Source organism: Oryx dammah, unplaced genomic scaffold, assembly GCF_014754425.2.
Source record: "Oryx dammah isolate SB20612 unplaced genomic scaffold, SCBI_Odam_1.1 HiC_scaffold_8, whole genome shotgun sequence".
In the NCBI taxonomy this organism is placed as follows: domain Eukaryota; kingdom Metazoa; phylum Chordata; class Mammalia; order Artiodactyla; family Bovidae; genus Oryx; species Oryx dammah.
Genome location: NW_024070192.1, coordinates 47,067,255 through 47,086,887, shown reverse-complemented (window position 1 = coordinate 47,086,887; position 19,633 = coordinate 47,067,255). Strand labels below are relative to the sequence as shown.

The window sequence follows — 19,633 nt, the reverse complement described above, 5'->3', positions numbered from 1 at the left end:
TAAGGAGAGATAACTAGTCCTTGTCTCAGGCTGTATTGATAAAGTATGGATTATTTCTCCATTTGTTCATTCTGCAAGTTATTTGGGGGCCTGCTATAAAGTAGCCCTGTGCTAGCTGACGTGGATAGAAACGTGAAGACAGATGAGGTTCCTGCCTTTGGAGTTTACACTGTAGACAGACAGATGTAACTACAGATTATGATCATTCTCCTGAAGGAAACCGAAAGGGCACCAAGCAAGTGGGTGACAGGAGGACACTTCCAAACAGGTGCCATCTGAGCAGAGGCTGCGGTTGGGAAGGAGAGTAGTAGCAGCAGGGGAGCAAGTGTGGGTCCCGAGGCAGGAGTGAGCCTGGCATCCCTGAGGAACCGAAAGTCTTGCCTGTATTTGACTTTTATGTAAATAGAATAATTTAATGTGTATTCTTTTGTGCCTGTCTTCTTTCACTCAGCATTATAAGATTCATCTCCAACCCACTGCATAGAGCAGTAGTTTCATTCTCATCGCTGTCTGAATAGACCTTTTTGTCCTTTCTACTATGGATTGATGGTTGGATCTTTTCCAGCTTGAGGCTCTTACAACAGTACTGCTACAAACATTCTTGTATACTTCTTTTAAGAAACATGTTTCCGTTGGGCGTATACCTGGAAGTGGAATTGCAAAGCCCTGTGTGTGTAAATCGGAGAGCAACGGCACCCCACTCCAGCATTCTTGCCTGGAAAACCCCATGGATGGAGGAGCCTGGTAGGCTGCAGTCTGTGGGGTCGCTACAAGTCCATGGGGTTGCTAAGGGTCTGACATGACTGAGCGACTTCACTTTCACTTTTCCCTTTCATGCATTGGAGTAGGAAATGGCAACCCACTCCAGTGTTCTTGCCTGGAGAATCCCAGGGACAGGGGAGCCTGGTGGGCTGCCGTCTATGGGGTCACACAGTGTCGGACACGACTGAAGCGACTTGGCAGCAGCAGCAGCAGTGTGTGTGTAAATATGTGTGTTTCCCAAGGGGTGGTGCCAGTTCACTTTTCTGCCAGCAGTGTTAGAATTCCAGTTACTCTGTATCCTTGTCAGCACTTGCTGGTGTCTGTCGTTTCCATTTCAGCCATTCCAGTGGGTGTTCAGTGATAACACTGTGTGGTTGTAATCTGTACTTAAGACAGGGAAGAGTCTTTTGAACTGGGAGGTCCTGGACAGTGCCTGTATGCCAATGCGAAATCTCCAGTAGAGGTAGAAAACAGGCTCTCAGAGGGAAATGGGCCGCAGGGCAGACAGACTGTTTTTAAGTTTGTTTATTTATGACTGTGCTGGGTCATCACTGTGTGGGCTTTTCTTTACTTGCAGTGGTTTCTCTAGAAAAAGTGGGCTCTTCTCTAGTTGTGGTCTGCAGGCTTCTCATTGTGGTGGCTTGTCTTGTTGCAGAGCACAGGCCCTAGGGCTTGGGGGCCTCAGTAGTTGTGGCTCCTGGGCTCTAGAGCACAGGCCCAGTAGCTGTCGCGCACGGGCTTCGTTGCTCCTTGGCATGTGGCATCTTCCCAGACCAGGGATCGAACCTCTGTCTCCTGCATTGGCAGGTGGAGGGAGTCTTTACCACTGAGCCACCAGGGAAGCCCTGATTTTTTTTTTTTTTTGCGAGGGTGGGGTGGAATTGAGAACACTTTTCTTGTGATTTTCAAAGTGTGGAATTTAGGGTCTAAGTGACTTAGGTTCACATTCTGGCTTTACTACCTTCTGGGTATGACCTTTAGGTAAGCAAGTTACTTATATTCTCTGAACCTTGGTTTTCTTACCTGAAAATGGGACTAGCTAACCTGCCTTGCCAGACTCTTGTGAGGACCATATGAGATAACACAAGGTGCTGCCTAACCCAGCTCAGTGCCTGGAGATGAGACTTATTCCTCCAGTGGAGAATGGTACTTTCTTCTTTACTTCTTAGAAAATGTAATTGCTTCTACAGTTATTTCAAAGAGGCATGGCTAAGCCATATTGATAGGTTTTTGTGGCATTTTCTTTCAAAGTCATTGCAGTTGTATGTTAATTGCTTTTTAAGGATAATATACAAGATGAAGCAAGGCCCATTCTATATTAGTGATGCAGAACCTGGGGGTGCTTTCCTTCCTACACTTAATAGCATAGATGCTTTTGATAATTCTAGCAGTATGGGAGTGACAGCAAGCGAGTGAGTGAGTGAGTGTCGCTCAGTCGTGTCTGACTCTTTGCAACCCCGTGGACTGCAGCCCACCAGGCTCCTCCATCCATGGGATTTTCCAGGCAAGAATACTGGAGTGGGTTACCATTTCCTTCTCCAGGGGATCTTCCCGACCCAGGGACTGAACTGAGGTCTCCCGCATTGTAGGCAGACACTTTACTGTCTGAGCCACCAGGGCAGTCTGATAGCAAGCAAACCACCCTCAAAAAGCCGGAGATGATTCTGTAAGGCTTGCAGCTAGCCATTTTCTCATTTGCTGTGTCTGAAAGTGAAAGTGTCGTTTGCTTGCTGCTGCTAAGTCGCTTCAGTCGTGTCTGACTCCATGCGACCCCAAAGACAGCAGCCCACCAGGCTCCTCTGTCCCTGGGATTCTCCAGGCAAGAACACTGGAGTGGGTTGCCACATCCTTCTCCAATGCATGAAAGTGAAGAGTGAAAGTGAAGTCGCTCAGTGGTGTCCGACTCTTAGCGACCCCATGGACTGCAGCGTACCAGGCTCCTCCGCCCATTGGATCTTCCAGGCTAGAGTACTGAGTGGGTCGCCATTGCCTTCTCTGGTTGTTTGCTTAGATATGTCCAACTCTCTGTGACCCTGTTGACTATAGCCCGCCAGGCTCCTCTGTCCATGGAATTCAGGCAAGAATACTGGAGTGAGTTGCCATTTCCTTCTCTGGGGGATCTTCCTGACCCAGGGATCGAACCCCAGTCTCCTACATTGCAGGCGGATTCTTTACCATCTGACCCACCAGGGAAACCATGTCAGTACATATTAAAAAAATAATAAATATTTCTTTGAGGATGGGGGCATTTTAATTAGGTTTTTTTCCAAAGGGTTTTTACAATGTCTTTTTTTTAAATATAAATTTATTTTAATTGGAGGTTAATTACTTTACAATATTGTATTGGTTTTGCCATACATCAACATGAATCTGCCACAGTACAATGTCCTATATAGTGCGTTCGAGAGGGCTTCCTGGTGGTTCAGCGGTAAAAAATCTGTCAATTCAGGAGACATGGATTCAATCCCTGGGTCAGGAAAATCCCCTGGAGGAGGAAATGAAGACCCACTCCAGTCCTGTTGCCTGGGAAACGCCATGGACAGAGGAGCCTTGGGGGATACAGTCTGTGGAGTCGCAAAGAGTTGTACATGACTTAGTGACTAAACAAAGGTGACAACATACAGTGGGTTCACTGTATCTTAATTCCAAGATTTTGCTGTCTGTGTATCAGGGTAAAGCCTGTTTTTGCAGAAGTACCTTGGCTCACAGAGCAGTTAACTAAACTCTAAAGAAACTGGATGAGAACCTTGGGGACCTCAAGTGTAGTGCCTTGAATTTTGGCAGGTTAGCAAGATAGTTGTGAAGTTGCATTGCAAACTTGGAGATTTTCCTAGGATACTGACATTCTGACCCTTCTTTCTTCCATGGGAGAGTCCATGGCTACCGCTGATCCCACTCAAAATCGTTTGTGTTGGGTGGGCGGACAAGTGGAGAGGTGATTGTTTTCAAATTACTTAGGATTCTAGGACTTCACAAGGACAAATCACATTATCTGCTTTCCCACCTCTAACTGTGGCTGTACTCAGCCTGCCTGGAATAGGTCATTTATCTTACCCTGTTATTAGCACTGTTATTTTCCTGTTCAACAGGGTTTGGTCTACCAAGCTGCCAGAACCCCATGTGCCAGCTAGCCACTCTGGCCTCAGACCGCAGGGTTCTTCCACAGGGAACAGTACATTTTCTTATTCACCCCAGCCCTACAGCTCCCACCTTTTTTACTCTTTAGGCAAATTGGAAGAGGAGAGCCTGGTAGTTTTCAAACAAACTTAGTAAAAGAGCAGTCAGACTATATTTGAAAATTAAATTGCCAAGTCCATTTTTTTTTTCTGAAGAGGGTGAGGGAAGTTGGGGGAGGAATTTTCAAGCCCTTTGCAAAGATTAGGTGGTAATTTTCTTTGCAGATCAGGAGGAAGCTTGCAGATCACAGAGGGAGATTGTTCGAAGCTGTCAATGTAGGGAAAGTTCTTTTTATTTTGTATGGGGGTATAGCTGATTCACAGTGTTGTGCTAGTTTCAGGGGAGCAGCGAAGGGACTCAGCCAACCACATACATGTATCTGTTCAGGGAGAATTCTGTTTTACTTTTATTTTTTGGGGGAAAATTCTTTGTATACCCCACAGGTGGTTCCACTTTCTGTCCTTAAGGAACATAATTGGATGCCACATGTGTGTCTCTGTTAAGAGCTGAAGGATGAAACATATTCCCTAGAGAAAAGTAACAGTTTCGTTTGGCAGTGTTAAAATGATAAACCTTTTGCTTTCCCTTCCTGAAATAACCCTGGGTATAGTTGTTATTTGGGCTTCCCTGATGGCTCAGCGGTGAAGGATCTGCCTGCCAGCACAGGAGTGTGTATGTGTACTTAGGCATGTCTGACACTTTGGTACCCTGTGGACAGCTCACCAGGGTCTTCTGTCTGTGAAATTTTCCAGGCCACAATACTGGAGTGGATTGCCATTTCCTCCTCCAGGGAGTCTTCCTGACCCAGGGATCAAACCTGCATCTCTTGAGTCTCCTGCATTGGCAAGTGGATTCTTTACCACTAGCGCCACCTCGGAGAAGGCAATGGCACCCCACTCCAGTACTCTTGCCTGGGAAATCCCATGGACAGAGGAGCCTCGTAGGCTACAGTCCATGGGGTCACCAAGAGTCAGACACGACTGAGTGACTTCACTTTCACTTTCATGCATTGGAGAAGGAAATGGCAACCTACTCCAGTGTTCTTGCCTGGAGAATCCCAGGGACAGAGGAGCCTGGTGGGCTTCCGTCTACGGGGTCTCACAGAGCTGGACACGACTGACGTGACTTAGCAGCAGCAGCAGCAGCAGTGCTACCTGGGATGTAGAAGACGTGGGTTCGATCCCTGGGACAAGAAGATTCCCTGGAGGAAGAAATGGCAACCCACTCCAGTATTCTTGCCTGGGAAATCCCACGGACAGAGGAGCCTGGCGGGGTCGCAGAGTCCATGGGGAGGTGTCCATGCAGAGCAGTCCATGAGGTTGCAGAGTCGGATGAGACTTAGTGAGTAGACAACATCATAGTTGTTATTTAGGCTTATGGCTTTCCATTTTGGCACAACTCTCATTAAGAAATGTGTCTTGGTATTTAAATACACGTCACAGAGAGTCGAAGCCTTGTCTGCTAACCTTGGTGAACCTGTTCTGTTAGGCCGGGCAGGCCTCAGTTATTTTTAGCACTGGAGTCTCTTCCCCAGTGACCCCTTGCCCACACACCCACATCCCCAGAATGAGGCCACATTCTCCACCCACACATGGGGCCTGTGGAGTAACCATGGGGCAAATTTCACATCTTCCCACAGAACCAGTTCCTTATAAGTGCAGCCAAATACTCAGGCTGACAGCTTTTTCTTTCAGAGCTGCTCAGAGGAGGCAGTTGAGATTAGAGCCAAAGTTAAGAGGATGAAAATAGTGCTGAGGAAGACAGGTCCCCTTGACTCCCAGCTAAGGAAGAGCTTTCTTAGCTACTGTACCCAGAGAGCTGAGCTGAGCTGAGCTATATATATCATGCCTGATGGGGCCAGAGTCCCTGGCAGGGCAAGGACCTTGTGGAAATCACTTTTGGTCTCCCTGGGGCCCAGCACCTCTGGTGTTTCCCAAGCACTTGTAAAAGCACAGGAATTGAAACACTACACAGCTGGCCACCTCTCCACTTTTCCCTCCCAAATGGTACCTTACCCAGTGGGGTCTACCTGTGATGTGGCCAAGTCCTTACCTCTTTCTTTTTTTTAAAATTAATTTTTATTGCAGTATATAGTTGCTTTACAATGTTAGTTTATGCTGTACAGCAAAGTGAATTGGTTATCCGTATACATACAAGCCCTCTTTGTCACCACTGAGCATTGAGGAGTTTCCTGTGCCCTACAGTAAGTTCTTGGTTATCTATCTTATTGTTGTTGTTCATTCGCTAAGTCGTGTGCAACTCTTTGTGACCCCGTAACTGCATCACACCAGTCTTCCCTGTCCTTCACTGTCTCCCTGAGTTTGCTCAAACTCATGTCCATTGTCAGTGATGCCATCCAGCCATCTCATCCTCTCTTGTCCCCTTCTCCTCTTGCCTTCATTCTTTCTCAGCATCAGGGTCTTTTTCAATGAGTTGGCTCTTTGGCATGAGGTGGCCAAAGTATCTATCTTATGCATAGTATCAACAGTGTATATAAATCTCAGTCTCCAGTTTGTCCCGCCTTTTGTTTTCTTCTTGTGGTTAAATATTTCATTCTTCATCTCTCTCTGCTAGTGCTGTCAGCTTAGCTTTGATTCCATCTGTCTTCACCCCTGCTCCAGTCTCTGGGGAAAGAGGTGACCTTTCTCCTGCCCCGGGGGAGTCCACCCCCATGTCTTGATCACCTTTCTCTCCCTCATGGCCCTTGCTCCCATATTTATTGCCAGCTTCCCTTCCCTTCCTCTATCAGCTCTGAGTCTTTGTGGGGTTTCCTCTGTGGTCTCTGAATATGTCTGCCTTTCTCTTATCTTGAGACCCGCTGCCTTCTCTCTTCCCTTCACTGTCAAAAGTTTCGAGAGAGAATAATTTATCCTTGGAGTCTGGCAAATCCTTACTTCTCACTTGCTTCCCAACCTATGGTTATCCATCAGCTTCTCTCTTCCTAAACAGCTAGGGCATGGAGCACACTCAGTTTCCTAAAATTAGGTCCATCATGTTCCTCTGCACATTCTACTCTCTGGGTCATTTGCCAGCGTCGAACATTTTTTTCTGAAATTCCAGACAGTCTTCCAGTTCTCTCACCTCTGAGCATGGTTCCTTCCTTTGCGCCGGTTGGTTCTCGCTGCTTGCGCATTAGATCACATGTTCCTAAGAGCTCTCCCCGGCCGTCCTCTCTTCTGCCCTAGACGGTCTAACCATCTTCCTTCCCCTCTCTGGCTTTCGGTACTTTCTAGTAGGCGAGGATCCCCAAGCCTGTGTCTTCAACAGACGCGGTGCTGCGCGTACCTCCGCAGGCCCCCACAGGTACTAAAACTCAACTCAGAGTCTTAACCTGCCCCTCCTCCCGCAGACGTGTTCCTCCTGAGGGCTGTCGCTCAATCAAGGGTTCTACTCTCGCTCCCACTGTGTCACTCAGAGAGCTGGTCTCTTCCCGCCCCCAGCCCTTCGGTTCACGGCCACATCCTGCTAAGTCTGTCGCAGATCTCTCTGTCCTTTTCTCTTCTGCCTGTATCCTCATATCTTGCTTCCCAACCCGCCCCTCACAGATTGGTCCTCCACACTGCTTACTGCTGTAGTGACCACTCTAAAATGCAGGTAAGATCACAAAGCCTGGTGTGGCCTCAACCTTTAATGGTGTCCTGCTACCTATAGGATAAATTCCAGGCTCCTTACCAAGGAATACAAAGTTTTGTGGGTGGTTTTTTTTTTTTTTTGGCTGCTGTGGGTCTTTACTGCTGCACGTGGACTTTCTCTAGTTGCAGAGATTGGGGGATACTCTCTAGTTGCGGTGGCTTCTCGTTGCGGAGCAGGGGCTCTAGGCACGCAGGTTTCTGTAGTTAGTGCTTGCGGGCTCTAGAGCACAAGCGCAGTAGTTGTGGCACATGGGCCCAGTTGCTCTGTGGCAGGTGGGATCGTCCCTGACCAGGGGGTGAACCTGCATCCCTTGCATTGGCAGGCAGTTTCTTAACCACTGGGCCACCAGGGAAGTTCTGGAATAGAAGGTTTTGAGTGGCTGCTTGTTTACTTGCCGTACTCTCATCCATCCCTACCCTTACCTTTGACCCAACCAAGCATTTTGTAGTTTCTTTGATGTCCTGGTCCATGCTGTTGGTTTTTTTTTAAGTCTTTTTGCTCTTGACTTTCTGGCCCGTAATAGTGTTACTGAACAGGGTTCTTGGTCTCCTTAATAGAAATTGATCAGAGACCAGACAAGAAATCCAAGCAAGGCTTTATTAGGGCCCCTGCTGCAACAGGGGGCAGTGAGACCAAGCAGCAGGTTACCTTGCCTGCTTGCTGAGGGGCATGTGGAGCTCTTCCTTCAATGGGTGCGAGTAGGGAAGGGTGGCTCCTGGGGTGGGCTGGAGGGGTGGCCTGGGTGGTTGCCCGCCCGTTGGGTGGCATTGTGAGCAGAGGGCATGCTCAGTGCCCTGCGTTTGCTCCCAGCTCTTCAGCAGTGGCAGTTGTGTCTTTTGGTCTTTTTGTGTCTTGTTGCCCATATTTTGCCCCAACACATTCACAAGGTTATTTTTAATCCCTTACAGTTTCCTTTGTATTTTGTGGTTTGAGGAGATGTCTATCCTGGTGCAGGCATTGCGACAAAGGGTCTCATGTCCCAGCTTGTCTCAATAGGGTCTGTCTTCCCTGGTCACTCCTCCACCCCGGAGGAAGGAGCTGCTCATTGTTCTCATCTTGTCACCCTTTCCTTGCTCCCCTCACTCCCCGACCCCCCAGCTTCCCGGGTGCTCAGTGGGTGAAGAATCCACCTGTACTGCAGGAGATACAGGAGATGTGGGTTTGATTGCTGGGTTGGGAAGATCCCCTGGAGGAGGGCATGGCAACTCACTTGAGTATTTTTGCCTGGAGAACCCCATGGACAGAGGAACCTGATGGGCTACAGTCCATGGGGTCAGACACTGCTGAAGTGACTGAGCATGCACACACCCCCTTGCACTACGCAGACCTCTGTTAAAGCACCCTGAAATTTCAGTGTTTGGTTGTACATTTCTAGTTGCTGTGTTAGACGTGAGCTCCATGAGGGCAGGTGCTCGATCACACTCGCCTAGCACAGCAAAGCACTGACCCCTCTAAAGGCTGCAGGCACAAATGAGCGGAGGTCCTGACAAGTTTAGTGAACCACCCACAGCCTTGTCTCCAGGCTGTTCTGCTACTCCCCCGCTCCCCTCACCTCATTCTGTTAATTGACACATCTTGCTGACTCTGTCAGAAATCTGTCCACATTTGGGACAAGCCTGGAAAGCCAAATGGTAATTGTGGTGAAATCACAGGGTTTAACTTTAAAAAATATATTTATTTATTTACTTGGCTGTGCTGGGTCTTAGTTGTGACACACGGGATCCTAGATCTCCATTGCGGCATGGGGGATCTAGTTCCCAGACCAGGGATCGAACCTGGGCCCCCCTGAGTTGGGAATGTGGAGTCTTAGCCGCTGTACGGCCAGAGAAGTCCCTCTAGGCTTACTTTTTACCTGCGCCTTCCCAGAGAGATTGCAGTGAAAGCATGGTTACAATGCTAGTGGCGATCACTGAGGTTCATTCAGTGTGTTACAGACTGAAGAATGTCCAGCCGAGAAAAGTGAAGCACAGAAAGGCTGTGAGTCGTTGGCAGCAGGTAGTAGCCCAGGTCTCCTGGTTCCAGGTTTTATGATCTTTGTATTATTCCACACTGTTTCAGATGTTTCCATCAACATCTTTTTTGGGGATTTTTTTTTAGGTCTTTTTCTTATATTTTTTAGAGAAGTAATTTTATGTATTTATTTTTGGCTCTGCTGGGTCTTTACTGCTGAGCGGGCTTCTCTGCAGTTGTGGCGAACGCGGGCTGCTGTCTAGCTGCTGTGTATGGGCTTCTCTCTGTGCGGGCCTCTTGTGGACCCCGGGCTCTAGGGTGTGCAGGTTGCAGTAGTTGCAGCTCCCAGGCTCTAGAGCACAGGCTCAGTAGTTGTGTTGCAGAGGCTTAGTTGCCCTGAGGCATGTGGGATCTTCCTGGATCAGGGGTTGAATCTGTTTCTCCTGCATTGGCCGGTGGACTTTTACCCCTGAGCCATCAGAGAAGCCCAACAGGTGATTTTTTTTTTTTTTTTAAGAGTTACAAACTTCCTCTTTCAAAGGGCTAATACTCTGCTGTTGCCTCCAGTCTCTTGCAACAAATAGCTCACTTATTTAAGTGCTCTTGGCTGCATTATACCATGTGAATTCATAAGGCAGGTTAGGTCCCTGTTTTCTGGGAACTGAGAGTCTTGAGACGAGTCACAGTGAGCCAGAGGGACATGTTTTTGATGTGCAGGAAACAGAATGCATGTGTGGCTAGTGAAGCTTTAAATACTGCGATTCATTCATCAGGAGTCCTGGTTGAGCCGCCCATCTGCCAGGCACTGCATGACCACCATAGACCCTGCTCTCGGGGTCACAGGCAGGCAGCCGAGACAGGTGCTAATGGGACATGCCTGCAGAAATGAATGCATGTGTTGGAGGCAGTGTTAGGAAGCTGGAAAGACTCTGGAGTAATCATGAGGTCGAAGGTCATATCTGCATGAACCAGGAAGCTCCTTCACTGTCCTCGGCCTTCCTCTTTTCCCCTTAAAAAATAACTAAGGTGGAACCAGTGGCTTCTTAGTTCCTTCCAGCTCACTATGGTCTTTGAACTCCAGTCTAACAAAGGCACTTTCAGTGAGTAAGGAGGCAGAGCTGAAAGTACCCTTCTTTTGTGTGAGCTGATTATGAATACGCTACATGTTTCATTCATTATCCCCTTGAGCGGAGAGTTCAGGCCTACAAGGTCACCCTGACTGCCTCAGTCTACTGAGAACAGCACATCTTACTTTATCACAGCAGCAGTTGGCATTTTAGTGGAACCCCTTGTAATGTTTAGTTTATTCTGACATTTGAGAGAGTGGATCCTCTTTGTTCGGTGATCTCAAAAAAAGCATCAACCCCCTTGCCCCTAATTCCTATATTTGATACTTAGAATGGGAATAATAACCCAAAAGTTCTTATGAAGTCTGCAGAGGCGCTGATTCAGCAAGGAAGCCGATATCTTTGGAGCGTCTGCTGTGTGCCCAGGACTGATGTGAATAAGTGGTCCCTGCCCTCAAAAAATGGATGGCCTAGGCGTAGAAAAAAGCATAAGTATTACAGGTATTACAGGTGCCGTGGTAGCAGCTGATGTCGAGTCGAAGGTACACATGTAAGAGCTGTCAGCGAGTTCTGCTGGCTGGTGGGAGTGGAAACCAGGGAGCACCGTAATACAGGGAAGAGAATGTTAGGTGGAGGGTCAGAAGAGCTGGGTTTTCTGAATCTCGGTTCTCTGTGATTAGGTATGATGTTGATTCCTCTGAGCCTGGGTTGCCTCATCTAAATAAAGGAAATACTGATCCCTCTGCCTCATGTCAGTCTGAGTGTGGAAATGCAGGATGGAGTTCTTTCTGTCTGAGCTCTAGGGGCAAGGTTACGTTCTTGAATGACAGAGCTGTCAGGCCATGTGTAATCGCTAAGACAAAAGATGTTATTTGAAGTAAAGATCTCAGATGAAACCCAAAGAGACATCAGCACCCTTTCAAAGGTAGCAGGTCAGCTCGGCCGCTTGAGCTGGCCTGTCCTGGCGGGTCAGCTGTCTGTGTGTGCCTTTACTGGAAGGGCAGCCAGGGGGAAGTGCGGATGTGGCCCCTGAAAGCCCGTCCTCACCTCGCCTCTGGCGGCAGGTGTAGACCTATATGGCCCTTCACCTGTGCCCTTGGGGGTGGGAACCCAGTCGAGGTGTGTCTTTTTAATTCTGACCTTTCTCCCTTCTCTTCCTCGTATCAGATCTTATCATGTGGGCAGCCTGCTGCAACTGGTTTTGCCTGGATGGACAGCCTGAGGAGGCCCCACCGCCCCAGGGAGCCAGGACACAGGCCTATTCCAACCCTGGGTACAGCTCCTTTCCTTCTCCCACGGGCTCAGAACCAAGCTGCAAGGCCTGTGGGGCCCACTTCGCAAGCATGGCCAGGAAGGTGAGTGTCGACTTCTGGGCCTGCTCAGCCACTGTAGCCATGGGTCCTGGGGCAGGCCTCCCCTCCTTGACGCCTGCCCTTCCTTTGCCGGTGCAGAGCTGGCAACCCAGACCTGACCCGTCCTTTCACATGAGTATTAGAACTAAGCAGGGGACTTGCCTAGAGGTCCAGTGGTGAAGACTGTGTGCTTCCAGTGCAGGGGGCATGGGTTTGATGCTTGGTTGGGGCACTAAGAGCTTCCCTGGCTGGTGGCTTAGCTGGTAAAGAATCTGCCTGCAATGTGGGAGACCTGAGTTCGATCCCTGGGTTGCGAAGATCCCCTGGAGAAGTGAATGGCTGCCCACTCCAGTGTTCTGGCCTGGAGAATTCCATGGACTGTATAGTCCATGGGGTTGCAAAGAGTCAGCACTAAGATCCAAAATGAGTTGCAGCTAAGTTGAAACTTGCAAAGAGTTGGAACTAAGATCCAACATGCTACAAGGTATGGCTGCTGCTGCTAAGTTGCTTCAGTTGTGTCCGACTCTGTGCGACCCCAAAGATGGCAGCCCACCAGGCTCCCCCATCCCTGGGATTCTCTAGGCAAGAATACTGGAGTGGGTTGCCATTTTCTTCTCCAGTGCATGAAAGTGAAAAGTCAAAGTGAAGTCATGTCCGACTCTTAGCGACCCCATGGACTGCAGCCTACCAGGCTCCTCCCTCCATGGGGTTTTCTAGGCAAGAGTAAGGTATGGCTAAACGCCCCCCAAAAAACTAACCAAGCAAAAGCAAAGCATCTCGGCAGAGATTTGGACACAGCTAGATCTGAATTCCGGAGAAGACGATGGCACCCCACTGCAGTACGCTTGCCTGGAAAATCCCATGGACGGAGGAGCCTGGTAGGCTGCAGTCCATGGGGTTGCGAAGAGTCGGACATGACTGAAGTGACTTAGCAGCAGCAGCAGCAGCAGATCTGAATTCAGATAGCAGCTCGGCTACTTCCTAGCTGTATGACTTCACCTCTTGAGATTCATTTCCTAACTGTGAAGTGAGGATATCATAGTTGTATGTAAATCACATCTCACAGTGTCCTGGGAATAAAGTGAGCTAAGCTGTTCAGGGGTCCCGGCATGATGCTTGGGGTGCAGCAGGCACTTGCTGTTTTCTTCATTAGCTGCCGTCGTAAAAAGCCTGACTCTAGATGAACTTGTTCTTTTAATTGAAGGCAGTGCAGGGACATCTCAGATACACCAGGACCCTAACAAGGTGAAGACTGGAGCTTATTTATTTACTGTAGTCATGTTATTTAAAATGCATGATAGCAGTTTCCAGAGTAGGGGCAGGAAGTGAGATTGCTGGCCAGGCCAATGGTGTGCGTGGGTGTGGGCTTCCCCTCTGTCTGGGCAAGCACACCGGGGGACTGAAGGTGAGCCCTGACCTGGGAAAGAACTCTACAGAATGAGAAGTGTGCAGCCCAGAATGTGATGTTCCAGTGACGATAATGGGAAATTTGAGAGGAAAAAATAACTTTCTAAACCATCTGCTGTGGGCCAGGGACTATTTTAAGTGATTTGTAAAGTTTTGGTTTCGTTTAATCCTCGCAATACCTCTATGATGTAGATTTTTTGTTTCGGGTTTCTTTTTGCCGTGCCGCATGGCATTTGGGATCTTAATTCCCCACCTGAGGATTGAATCTGCACTTGCTGCATTGGAAGCGCAGAGTCTTAACCATTGGACCCCCAGGGACGTTCTCTGATGTAGGTTTCAGGGGCCCTGATCTCCCACTTTACGTATGAGAAACTAAGGCTTAAAGTTTAACAGTAAAAGGAAACTGTATCTGTCAAGTTCCTGACAAATAGCTTCCTAGACATGAAAATACTCATTCTTTCCCCTCTGCTTAGGTAGCGCCCCACAACTGTGGTTATTAAAAGGCAGAGCCAGGATTCAAACATATGTCTCTGACTCTCAAGTCCTCTTGCCGAAGACAGTGTGTCAGACTTTCTGCAGCTTGCAGTGTTGACCAGCCACCCCTCTGTACCTGTAAGATGGTGGAGGATGGGTAGTTTGCCTCGTAGGTTGTATTTTGCCTGTACCTCACTGCAATGCAGGGAAGGGGAGCACACAGCCAAGCTCTGTTGTCATTTGCTTGGCTACCCCAGTCACTGAGAACTCAGTGGGAAAGGCTGCCAAAGCCAGGTGGCTGTGGCTCCATGGGCAGGGTCGCCCCTCCTCTTACACGTGGACTGAGAGGTTCAGTCCGAAAATGGAGACTGAGGTGGAGAGCAGGGGGAACTCGGGGCCATGCGGTCTCAGTGCTGCTGGGGGTGGAGATGGTGGGTGGACTGAGCAACGGAGGTGATGGAAGGAGGGCCGTGGGGTCCTGTTCACATGCCTGGCACCAGGCTAGGCATTTCAGATGCGTGGTGTCCCTGCATCCTTACACCACCCCATGACGTTATGCTACTGTTCTGTCTTCCCATTTAACAGATGAAGAAATTGTCCTCCTTATCTAAAGCAGTCATTTCAAGGACTCGTTAAGCACATCAGGTCTGTTAGATGGCCAGAGCTCGGGCTGTTTTCATCGCTACATTGTGAGCAGTGCTAGGAACAACCAGTAGAAGTGGCAAAGTAACTGGCAAGAAAGGAATATGGAAAACCCTTGTCTGAATGAAGCAGCATAGGAAATTCCCTGGTGGTGCAGTGGTTAGGACTCTGCACTTTCACTGTTTATTCACTCCCTGGTTGGGGAACTAAGATTCTGCAAGCCATACAACACAGACCAAAAAAAAAGCAGTAGCGTGAATTTGCAGCTCTTTTTTAAGGTCAGTTATACTCTGGAGTGGAAATGGAGAGAAAGCACAGATAAGTGGTGATAACTTGGGAGCTTATCTGAGAGAATAGCATTGAAACATACATTACCATATGTAAAACAGGTCACCATTGGGAGTTTGACGCGTGACTCAGAGCTGCCAAACCTGGTGCTCTGTGACAACCTGGAGGGTTGGGGTGTGGAAGGGTGGGGGTACAGGATAGAGAGACAAATGTATGCCTATGGCCGATTCATACTGAGGTACGGTAAAAACAGTCACAATATTGTAAAGTAATTATCCTCCAATTAAAAAAACAAACAAACAAACTTGGGAGAATCAGGAGATCTAGCACGTTTTTGACGTTGGTCAGCCAGGAGAGAAAGTGGATGGATGAGGGGACTGGCCCCAGAAGAAAGAGGGATGGTTGGGTGGGAATGGGAAGGTGCTTTATTTTCTTCATAGCGGTTTTCACCACCCAGCATACATATGTTTGTGGACTGCCTGTCTTCTCAGATGATACACAGAGTAAGGGATTCTGCCGGTTTTGTCCACAAGTTTTTCCCAGTGTCTATCTAGACTGATATGGTAGGTGGGCAATACAGTTTTTCAAATGAATGAATGAATGACTGGACTGTTGAGAAGAATTTGCAAAAGAGGAAGTAGATCAGAGAGTGACTGCTTTCACTCTACGGCTGGCATTTCCACACTGAAGAGTTTCACTGAGGGCCCGGTTCTGTCCCAGCAGCGTGCTAGCAGCTAGAGGTCACGCTTTTGTGGAGAGAGGGCCAAGACATAGGGCGTTCCCCTGGGGAGCTTACTGTCTGGTTAAGGAGGCCCCTATTTACAAAGAACTAATGAGAGTCAGTTGCATAAGTTATGTATTAGGGCACCAGGCACTGTTGGTAAATGGATCATCCTAGCCACGAAGGAAGGCTTGTTGATTGGCAAAGCAGTGGCCAAGGTAAAAGCACCAGGGGTGGAGCAGATGCAGGCTGGACCTGGTAAGAGTGGGTGGCCTGTTGCAGGGTGTAGGGGACTGGGAGTGAGGGCAGCAAAGTTGGCCTCGGTAGTGAAGGACCAGGGCTTCCGCAGTAAGGAGCCTGTAGCCACCAGGCCACAAGGAGGCACTGAAGGGCTCTGAACAAAGCAGTGACCTGGCTGACCCTGTTTCAGGGAGCGGACATGGCTTCACGAGGAGGGAGGTTTGCTGGAGCCGTAGGAGAGGCGCTGAGGCGGCTCTTGCACACCAGCGGGAAGTTCCCAGAGCCTGGTCTGGGGGAGGCCGAGACCGATCCAGGCAGCTTCTATCTGGTGATCAGATCTTTGTGCCAGAACCCTGTGAAGGAGTGGTTGTCAACCCATTTTACAGATGAAAAAGAAGAGACTCAGACACAAAGGCACTTTAGCTACTAAGATACAAGGGCACACGACTGACGAAGACGGGTGAAATGGAGGAGGAGAAGGTCGAACTGAAGAAGGCGGGGTATCAGTCTGACTAAAATAAGGCATGACACTGAGTAAAATAAGGAACTCCAGGGCCTTCTCTGGTGGCTCAGCAGTTAAAACTTTCCGCTTCCACTGCAGGGGGTGTGGGTTTGAGCCCAAGTCGGTGAACTAAGATCCTGCAAGCTGCCTGGCGTGGCCAAAATTAAAAAATAAAGTAACTTTTTCCTTATTTAGTGAAAAATAGATTATCCAGTATCTACGGTGTGTTAGGTGTTGCCTGGGGTGGAAAGGTAAAGATGAAGAGAGTCATCCCTCCACAGTAGGGAGCTCGAAGGCTGACAGGAAGAGGAGGGCAAAGGCACAGCTGTGTGAGGAGGCGGGAGGAAAGCTTCTGTACCAAGAAGAAGTTTTTTTAAAAAAATTAATTGTTTATTTTTAGTTGTACTGGTTCTTTGCTGCTGCAGTTGGGCTTTCTTTAGTTGTGGGGAGTGGGGGCTACCTACTCTGGTTGCGTTGCTTGGGCTCCTCTTGCTGCGGAGCACAGACTCTGGAGTACAGGCTCAGTAGTTGGCAGCACGTGGGCTCAGTAGATGCTTCACTCCATGTGGAATCTTCTGGAGCAAGGATCGAACTCGTGTCTCCTGCATTGGCAGGCAGATTCTCAACCCCTGGACCAAGAGGCAAGTCCCAAGAAGAGCTTCTGTAGGGGGAAAGGAAGTTCCAGTTGGAAGGTAAAAGATGGTTATTGGTACAATATTTTCTTGCCACAAGGGGACGAATTAATTTTGTGTAATTCACAGTGAATTCTGTGAATGTTAAGGATGTTTTCTCCAACGAGAGTTTTGCACTTGTAATTTCATGCTTAAGTGGATCGGCATCTTATCTCAAGGGTTTGGCATTTAACAGCTGCAAGCTTTCAAAACGTCTTTTCTTGAAGTGGTTGAATTGAAATGATGACATGGATCCTCCTGTCTCTTTTTCCTTTCTTCATTGTGGTCAGTATTTGCTGAATGCTTACTGGTACAAAGCCCAGCTAGCACTAAGGACTTTATAAGAGAAGACGTGAAAAATATGGAGCCCTGGTTTTCTAGAGCTTCCAGTCTTGGAAATTGCAGGACAGGACTGGCCGGAAGCGACATATCCTGCATGTGGTTTAGCAGCAGCCCTGACGGTTTTGGAGGGGGTTTGGTGCCCAGCCTCTTTAGTTGACCAACTGGAGGAAGGGGAGGATAGGGTGGCCTGGCAGGGAGGTTGTGTTTGTAGACATGGAGAGATAATCAAGTCTTAGAGCAGAAAGAGGGGGTGGCTCCTCGGTCTTGGCCCAAGGGGAGGGGAACCAGAGGTGACTGTGTTACTGTGTGGGGTGCCTACCGCATGCTGAGGTTCACTGTGCATTAGCTCATGTGGTACCTGAGCAGCCCTTCGAGGTAGACTGAGCATCCGACTTTCATTTTACTCGTTTGTTTATTATTCAGGGCTGTGCTGAGTCTTCGTTTCTGCGAAGGCTCTTTCTTCCCTAGTTGCGATGCATGGCCTCTCATGGCGGCGGCTCCTCCTGTGGACCACGGGCTCTAGGGCCTGAGGCTCTAGAGAGCAGGCTTAGTGTAGGCACACAGGCTTAGTGGTTCTGCGGCATATGGGAACTCCCTGACCAGGGATCGAACCTGTGTCTCCTGCGTTGGCAGGCAGATTCTTGGCCACTGAGCCACCAGGGAAGTCCTGAGAACCCGGCTTTGCAGGTGAGCATCTGAGACTCTAGGAAGTTGTCTGTTTTGCACAAGTTTCCCCAGCGGGGACGCAGCCAGCCAGGACTTAATCCTAGCGTGTCCCTGCTGCCCTTTCCCTCCCAGGAGGGGCTGCCTCTCAGCAGGATGGCAGGAAGAGGGCTGAGAACATGGGCCAGGCCTGTGCCAGGGAGCGGGGCTGGGGTGGGGGGTAGCAGAGGAAGGGTGGGTTGGCAGGGGGAGCCACACGCTGGCAGCCCTGCCGGCCCCGGTGCTCTGGGTGTCTCTGCAGGCACCCGGGCTCCCCTAGGTCGTCTTTCTCGCCACCTCGCTACTCAGTGTGTACCATTTGCTGGAATTTATATTTGAGTGTTTCCTTTACTTGTTCTGCCAGCATTTGTTGACAGCTGGTTTTTCCTTCTCTTTTGTTCTTTCCTGACTCTTCAAACTGGGGTTTTAGCCTCAAGTGAGCACTGACTTACTGCTTCCTGTCAGGTGTGTTTCAGATGCCAGGACTTCAGAGCCCCTGGGGGGTTGGAGAAGCTGGGTGGGTTGCTGTCTTTGCTTTCTGATCTGGTATCCAGTACGCTGCACACCGTAGAAGACTGTTGTTTAGATCTGGCTGATGGAGCAACCCGGGGCTGTTCAGTTGTGTCAAGCGTGCTGCGATTCATGGGGTCGCAAAGAGTCGGACACGACTGAGCAATTGAACTGATCTGAACTGAAGTGTTTTAGCAAACTGTACCAGTATAAGCAATGTTCCATGTCAGGACCTACAGCTTTATGACATGGAAGCCTTGTGATTTCACTGTGTCATCCTAAACACATCTCATCACCCACTAGAAAAGCTTTAGATGTGACCGAACCCCCCAAATACCCCAAAACATCTCCTTTCCATCTGAGTGGCGACTGGTCCCAGAACTGTTCTAAAGCGCGTGCAGCCGTGTGAACATTGTATTGTGTGGTTAGCACTGTGTGGAGAGTGAGGGAGCTTGACATGTCCTTCCAAGTGTCAGCAGTCACAGCCTTATGTTCGCTTCCCTTTACTGCTTGATTGACACTTAGAAAAGACTCTGCAGACTTCTCCTTCAGCGCCACACCAGAGGGCCTGTGATTTCGACTCTGGGAATGAGTCTCCTGGGCATTCTTGTTTGCTGGAACAGCTTTCTATACTTAGAAGAGAGGGGGCAGAAAGATTTAGGTTAATGCTGAAGTCACCCTAATGAAAAGTTGTTAATTTCTCTAAAGGGTTAGTGACCGCCCCTCCAGGACCAGTGCTGGGGGCCCAGGGCTCACCCCTGTGGTGGTGTGTGGCCCGCTCGTGGCCATAGGGCTCATCGGATGACCCTGCACTCGCTCAGCCTCTGGGCCGAGGGGCCAGGAGCTGCCTCCTGGGGGCTGAGCACGCCCTCGTGCCCTGTGTTGTCCACGATCCTGGGAGTAGCTGCTGCCAGGCGGTGCCAGCTCGCCTGCCCGGCCCTCTCGTCAGCCGCCCGAGACACCCTGTACTTCCACAGACGAGAGCTCCCCCTTTGTGTCTGGAGGGCCTCCTGTCGCTGACTAAGTATTTGTCTTGGGTTTGCTCTCAGGCAGCCCCGCGCTCCCAGCACTTGGAGTCGGCCTTCCCAGGGTAGGGCGGGGCCCTGGGCCCCAGTGCCTGCAGACAGGGTCCTGGGCCGGGAGTTCCGAGAGGGAGAGCCAGGCCCTTGGCTCAGCACGGCTGGGGGCTGGCG

General features: G+C 49.5%; 1 protein-coding gene across 5 annotated transcripts in view; it reads left to right on the top strand.

Annotated features, from left to right (window-relative positions):
- The window catches only part of RFFL (ring finger and FYVE like domain containing E3 ubiquitin protein ligase), a 75,237-nt gene that overhangs the window by 42,786 nt on the left and 12,818 nt on the right, over positions 1-19,633 (top strand). For all 5 annotated transcript variants that reach the window (XM_040244046.1, XM_040244041.1, XM_040244045.1 and 2 more), the window contains exon 2: positions 11,757-11,944. In XM_040244046.1, the coding sequence (XP_040099980.1) occupies positions 11,765-11,944 (180 nt within the window). In that variant the 5' untranslated portion in view covers positions 11,757-11,764. The remainder of the gene's footprint in view (positions 1-11,756; positions 11,945-19,633) is intronic.